The following is a 6,662-nucleotide window of genomic DNA, read 5'->3' as shown; positions in this document are numbered from 1 at the left end:
CACCCTCCCTGGGGATCGGAGTGGAGATTGGATGGGAGACTGGGGGTACTGGTGGGGAGGGCAGGGGAGGAGGGGGAGAGAGGGAGCTGTGATTGACATGTGAAGCAAGTTTGTGTCTAATAATTTAAATTTAAAAAGGAAGAAAGAAAAAAGAAATTGGAGAAGATATTAGAAATGTATTAATACATTGTAATGCTAATGTTTTGTGTTGCAATACTTAACACATGACTCAGTTGTAATTGATCAGTACGCTATTCAAGTCCTATCTTTACTGGTGCCACATCTCCTTCCAGACTTCATTCTACCCCCCTTCAATTCAGATGTTTGCATCATCTGCTTGGGTCTCTACTGACCCAGCATTCTATGTTCATGTTTCAGATAGTTACGTCTTCTCCATGGGTAAATCCTGGTGCAAGCATACAAGAAGGCTGATGCCTCAGTTTGCCAAACAGATGGGCAGGGGACGTTTCCCTCCTCTGCTTTTTTCCATTCATGCCCTCAAAGGATTGCCCAATGCGCCTCAAGTCAGGGAGGTCGTCGGTACTGGCAGCTGTGGGTTAGTCTGTTTTATCTGATGTTTTATGTCCTATTCCTGTCACTGTCCTTCAGCTTGTTTGATTCTAAGTATTTTTTATTACTGATTAACGTTCTTTTTGTTCAGCTTCACAAACTCCTTTCAGGCTTTCTTGAAAAACAGGTCTTGTGGAGACAACCTCCCTTGATTTTTATTTCTGTACAGGTGTCTTATCTGTCTTCCATTCACCAAGAACAGGTCTGTGGGGTGAGTATTTTTGATTTACATGTTTCTCCCTTTGGAAACATTAAGTATCTCACCCTGTCCGCAAGAATGCCTCTGGGAAGTCTCCTACCACTCTCACTGGAATTTCCTTCTGTGTTGACTGATTCCTCTGTTCTCCCACTGCCTTGGGCTCCTCTCTGTCTTTGATCTTTGGAATTTTGATCAGGATACTTCATGGAATAAGATTAACCCTGGTAGCGCCGGGCGTGGTTGCACTCACCTTTAATCCCAGCATTCGGGAGGCAGAGGCAGGAGGATCTCTGTGAGTTCGAGACCAGCCTGGTCTACAAGAGCAAGTTCCAGACAGCCTCCAAAGCCACAGAGAAACCCTGTCTCGAAAAACCAAAAAGATTAACCCTGGTAGAAGAAATTTGATCTCCTGAATCTGGACACTCTGATCTTTCCTTAGATTTGCAAAGTCTCCTGGTATTGTTTCCTCAAAGGATTTAAAACACAAATGTCTTTCTCTGCTCTCCCTTGAATACCACTGACACAAACATTTCCTTTTCATGTTGTCTGCAGAAGCATTCCTCTGCTTTTCTGCTTTTCCTTCCACAGAGACTGTATTTTCAAGCAGCCTGTCTGTGAGTCAAAAGATTCTTTGGTTCAATCAGTTCTAATGACGCTCACATGCACATGCATCATTTCTTAGGTTTTCTAACTTTGGTAATTCTGTATGGATTTTTAATCATTACTTTAATCTCTTTGCTAAATTTCTCCAATGAATTTCAGTATTATTTCCCTTCACTCTCTTGAAGTTCATTTCGATTCTTCTAAATTGAAAATTATTTTCAATTGTTGTGAAGTTAGTAGGTCTATATATTTGCATTCAGTCTCAGACATTGTATTTTCTCCAGTAGGCAATGCCATGTTTTCCTGATTGTTATTCATCTTTACCTTGCATCCATGCCTTGAATTGATGAAGTATGTGTTCCAATATTTATTCTGCTATTCTGGCAGTATCTGAGATTGCCTTTTGATAGGAAGTTTATTCAACAGTTCACTGCAAGCTATGAGCAATAATCCCTATGTTTGTGATTATTACAGCTATTGTGGTCCTGGGGACTGAAATGGATAGCACATCCTCTGATCTTTGAACTTGGCTTAGCAACATATTGGAATTCTGTGGCTCTCAAGACTGACAGTGCTGCTGTCATCCAGCTGTGATAGAAGCTAGTACTCTGGAAGGGAGTACATGTTTCTATCTATCATTGATGTAGAGGCTAACACCATGTGTATCAGTCAGGACAGAGATGTATAAGGGTGTGCCTGGTGCTGGCTTTTAATCTTGTGCATCCAGTACTCGAGTCTGAGATAGACTTCCTCATCCCCAGTTATTGTCTCGGTATGTTGTGCTAATGAGAGTTGGAGAACAGTATAAATGCAAAACTGTCCTTCCCACCTCCATGATGGATTATCACTTAGTGTCACAGGTTTCATTTTGTCTTCCCCATGCAAGTTTGTTATTGTACTTTCTCATTACCAAATCTTGCCCCATACTCACTGGTTCTGTCTCTTCCCACATCTGCTTTTACGTCTTGTGTATTTTTTAAACCTAAATTCCACATGACCTGTCTTGAAGTTTGCAATTTTTCTTCTGTTTGATAAATTCTCCCGCCAATGCTCTCTGTCAAGAGAAAAAAACAGTCTTTTTGAGTCTGGCTTGAGTTCTGCAGGTCCATTCATTACATCCCTGACAGCAGCAGCAGGGACAGAGACACAGCTCCACACTGTTACCTCCAACAGCTGATGAGTTCTGTTAGTCTTTGGCAGACCTTGACTGGGGTGAAGTTGAACCCTTGGCTTGACACAGAACAGAGTTTCAGGAAGAGCCAGTATGAAGCAGAATCTGAGTTTATTAAAAGACATTTTTCAAAGGGCTGAAGAGCCGTGTCCGTGGTTAAGAGCACTGGCTGCTCTTGCAGAGGACCCAGGTTTAGTTCCCAGCACCAACATGGTGGCTCACCCCCATCTGTAACTCCAGTTCCAGGGGGTTCAATGCCTCTTTCATTCTCCTTGAACACTACATGTATATGATGCACATACAACATACACCAGGCTCAAGCACATAGTAAAATAATAAAATAAAATAAAAATGTCAAGGATATTTTTAGCATAGTTAGCTAAGGGTTAAGAGAAAGAACATCACTCAGAAAGAAAGACATGCCCAAAAGTATGGAAGGGGATCCTCAGGAATCTTTACAGTAGCCATATGCACAACTTTGGTAGGGTTTGAAGTCACAGCTTTCAATGGGGCTCCATGAAATCAGGGTTTTTGCTGAGTGTAACTGACAGGGTTACAACACTGGGCAAAGACAGTGGGTGTTAAGATACCTTCCTTGTGAACAAACTTAACAGTCTTATGAGGATCTCAGAAAAGATTTAGGAGTAAAGCCACATAGACCACACGCGCCTGGGCCTTACACATGGCTCCTTGCTGTTTTAACATAAAATATGTGTATGAGAGGATCATTGCCTCTGGGTTGTCAGCATTCTCATGATGAGGGAAAGGCTCCCAAATCCCTAATCCTAAAGCATTGCTTTGTGTTTGGGGCTGTGGTAGAAACCATCAAATTAATTCATTGAGTTATTAACCTTTGTCATACACATATTTTTCACATATTCAATAGTTCATAGGGAAATAATCATGATTTCCTAACTTCCCAAGAAATATCCCATTGGCTTAGTATAAATATCTCAACCAACATGTTCCTGGTTAGGAGGAGGGGACTCTATTTGTTCATGACCTGTGATCATTTTTAAGTATGACAAAATTCATTAGATAAGTTTTTATTTTTATATCAATTTAAAGTAAGTTTACAAAGTAGCTTCCTTCCATGTAACATCCTTTTCCATATTTGAGCACCCTAAAGTTTCAGGGAATAATAGACTTTTTAAAACTAAGTCTTCTGGGCCAGAGTGGCATTTTAAGATATTGGCAGGCTAAATCAACTAAAAAGAAATTTTCTTTAAAATGAAATCTACAGGTCACCAATGTCATAGCAACCCAAAGATAGAAGACAGCAACACAAATTACAGCTAAAAGATGTATAATCAGGAGATGACTCAGTGGTTAAGAGTTCATACTGCTCTCATGGAGGACCTGAACTTGATTCCAAGCATACAGAAAGAGCAGTTCCTAACCACCTATACAAACCTCACATTTTCATGGGCATGCAGAAAGAATCCAAATGTTGTTTGTCACAGTCCAGAATGACCTCAATTAGATTTCTGTTTTTTTTTTATTTCATCAGCAACTGAAGCTTTTACATATTTATGAAGACATTTTAAAAAAGGAAATTAAGAAACAAAATGATAGTTAATATTGTGTTCCTTGTAAATAGACATTTTTTATAACTCTAATATTGTATTGCTAGGCTGTTCTCCCTAAATTTTGTGATGTCATGGGTGTTTAAATGTTGATTTGTGGAAAGTAAACTTTCAAATGCACCCTTAATGAAGGCTGCTGGGAGAGAGGGTTCTGGTTTCTCTGCATTTCCAGTAAGAAGAAAGTCTTATGTAATAAGTATATATTTATGTATTTTTAACATATGAATGCTCTGTCAGCTTGTACATCAGCATGTTAAATGGCATCAGATCCCATTATAGATGGTTGTGAGCTACCATGTGATTGCTGAGACTTGAACTCAGGACCTCTGGAAGAGCAGCCAGTACTCTTTACGATGGAACCATTGTTCCAGGGGTTGGTCAGTCTTGATCCCCAGTCTAGAAAAAGTATTTTACTCTTACTGACTCCTAGTGTCCTGCATAAAGCAGACCCCATGAAAAGGTCAGTCTTGTGATACCCTGAGAACAGGACAGCCCACCCAGGCCCTAGAACATTGTATCAAGGTGTTAATTCTGCTGTCCTACTCTGTGAACCACAGGTCCTTCTGATGGCAGTCCCCCCATGAAGCTGGCATAAGCATCCTTGGCCTCCATGTCCACCTGCACAGCTTTCTTGGGAGATGAAGCCGCTTAACCTCTCTCTACTCACAGTGACCATCCTTCTTTGCTGTAACATGACTCAGCCTATATTCAGGAAGCAGAAGGGTAAGATACAGTGCTCCTGGGTCTGCTTGGATAGGAAAGCCTTCCTTTGGAGGAGTCTGTGGAACCACTTGGCACTGTTGCCCGAAGTGTGGCTCTCAGTTTATAGGTGCCCAAGACTCACCTTGTGGTATTTTTCTGCAGGTGAAGTCAAACCAGGGTATTGCCCAGAGTTTCATCTTTCCTGCCCTTTTATCCTCATGCCCATATGCAAGCATGATAGAGGCTGCAGAGGAGCCAAAAAGTGTTGCTTCTACTACTGTCAGATGCGCTGTACGGAGCCTTGGGACACTTTGGATTAGGTGAGCAGCTATTCTTGATGCTCCTTCTGGAACCCTTGTGTTGAGTCCCTTGCCTTGTAAGGAGCTGCAAACTATTTGTACCTCTAGACAGCGTGGCAGTCAGGACATCTGAATTAATTAGGATTGTCCAGAGATTGCCCCCTTCCTCAGAAAATGCACTATCATTGCGTGGGTAGGTGTCACCCTTTCCTGCATACTAAGGACATCTGCATAAGATTATTCCAAAGCTCCTCAACTGCCCTGAACGTTTCTTTATGCTCATTTTCGGTTTCCCCTTTTCATATCTTACATCAATGAAGCAGTCCCCACTGCACCTTAAGTTATGAAGGAATTATGAAATTTCAATTTTCTACCTGACTAGCAAGAACCACTCATGCTCAGCTCCTAGTTCCCTGCCAGTATATCTCAGTATTTTTGGAAAGAAAGCACACAGTAAGATTCAGGGCATGGGGAGCAGGTGACCCAGAATCATGTGCCCAGCACCGTTTGCATCTGATCTTATTTCTGTTCTTTTTAGACAAAAGTGAGACGACACCAGGCGTTGGTGGCCCATGCCTTTAATCCCAGCACTCAGGAGGCAGAGGCAGGCAGATCTCTGTGAGTTCGAGACCAGCCTGGACTACAAGAGTTAGTTCCAGGACAGCCAGGGCTACATAGAGAAATCCTGTTTCAAAAAAGCCAACAACAACAAACTGAGAAGACACATGTGGTACAGTCTCAGTCTAGGGTGGCTGGCCCTTAGTTCCTTCTCGGTCCTCCAAGGCCCTTCCAAGAGTTAAGCACTTGTTAATATGAATACAAAACAGAGGAATAAAGAGTTGTGTATTTGTCTATTTTTCATTGCAGTTAAGAATAAAAACTACCTTAGGCTGGGATTTTAGAAACCAGAAAGACCTCCCATCTAGCATTGCAGGATATACTAGAAAGACTGCACACAAAACAGAAAGGAAGTTCCATTGTGAAGACGATAGGAAAAATTTATTTCATGAGAGGAATAATTGGATTGTTAGATACTTTCCACTGATGTTCTATCCAATGGACTTTGTTCTCAGAAGAATTATATAAAGCAGACTGTACTGTAGGTCACAAAGCAAATCTTATTAGTTTAATTTAAATTAAAAATAATCTATTTTACAGAGGGAGTTCCGCCCCCTCCTGTCCTCCCATTCCCCCCACCAACCCTCCATCCATACCCTATCCATTCCCCAGGGAGAGTGAGGCCTCCGATGAGGGAATCATCAAAGTCTGTCAATCATTTGGGGCAGAACTTAGGCCCTCCTCCCCCTCCCCTGTGAATCTAGGCTGAGAGAGTACCCCTCCATAGGGAATGAGCTCCAAAACCCATTTGTGCACTAGGGATAAATACTGGTTCCACTGCCAGAGGCTTCAAAGACTGCCCAGATTCCCCCAACTGACACCCACATTCAGGCCTAATTTGGTCTTATGCTGGTTCTCCAGCTGTCAAACTGGGGTCTGTGGATTCCCACTTACTCAGATCAGCTGTCTCTATG

General features: G+C 41.9%; 1 protein-coding gene across 1 annotated transcript; it reads left to right on the top strand.

Annotated features, from left to right (window-relative positions):
• Nucleotides 1-4,767: 4,767 nt before the first annotated feature.
• Wfdc12 (WAP four-disulfide core domain 12) lies at nucleotides 4,768-5,151 on the top strand. The gene is made up of 2 exons (XM_005087867.1): nucleotides 4,768-4,852; nucleotides 4,994-5,151. The coding sequence occupies exons 1-2, from the start codon at nucleotides 4,768-4,770 to the stop codon at nucleotides 5,149-5,151; spliced, it is 243 nt and encodes an 80-aa protein (XP_005087924.1).
• The last annotated feature ends 1,511 nt before the right edge of the window (nucleotides 5,152-6,662 follow it).

This window comes from Mesocricetus auratus, unplaced genomic scaffold (genome assembly GCF_017639785.1).
Source record: "Mesocricetus auratus isolate SY011 unplaced genomic scaffold, BCM_Maur_2.0 Super-Scaffold_100028, whole genome shotgun sequence".
NCBI classification, from domain to species: Eukaryota; Metazoa; Chordata; class Mammalia; order Rodentia; family Cricetidae; genus Mesocricetus; species Mesocricetus auratus.
Note: the sequence above shows the minus strand (reverse complement) of the source record. Positions and strands in the feature narration are given on the sequence as shown.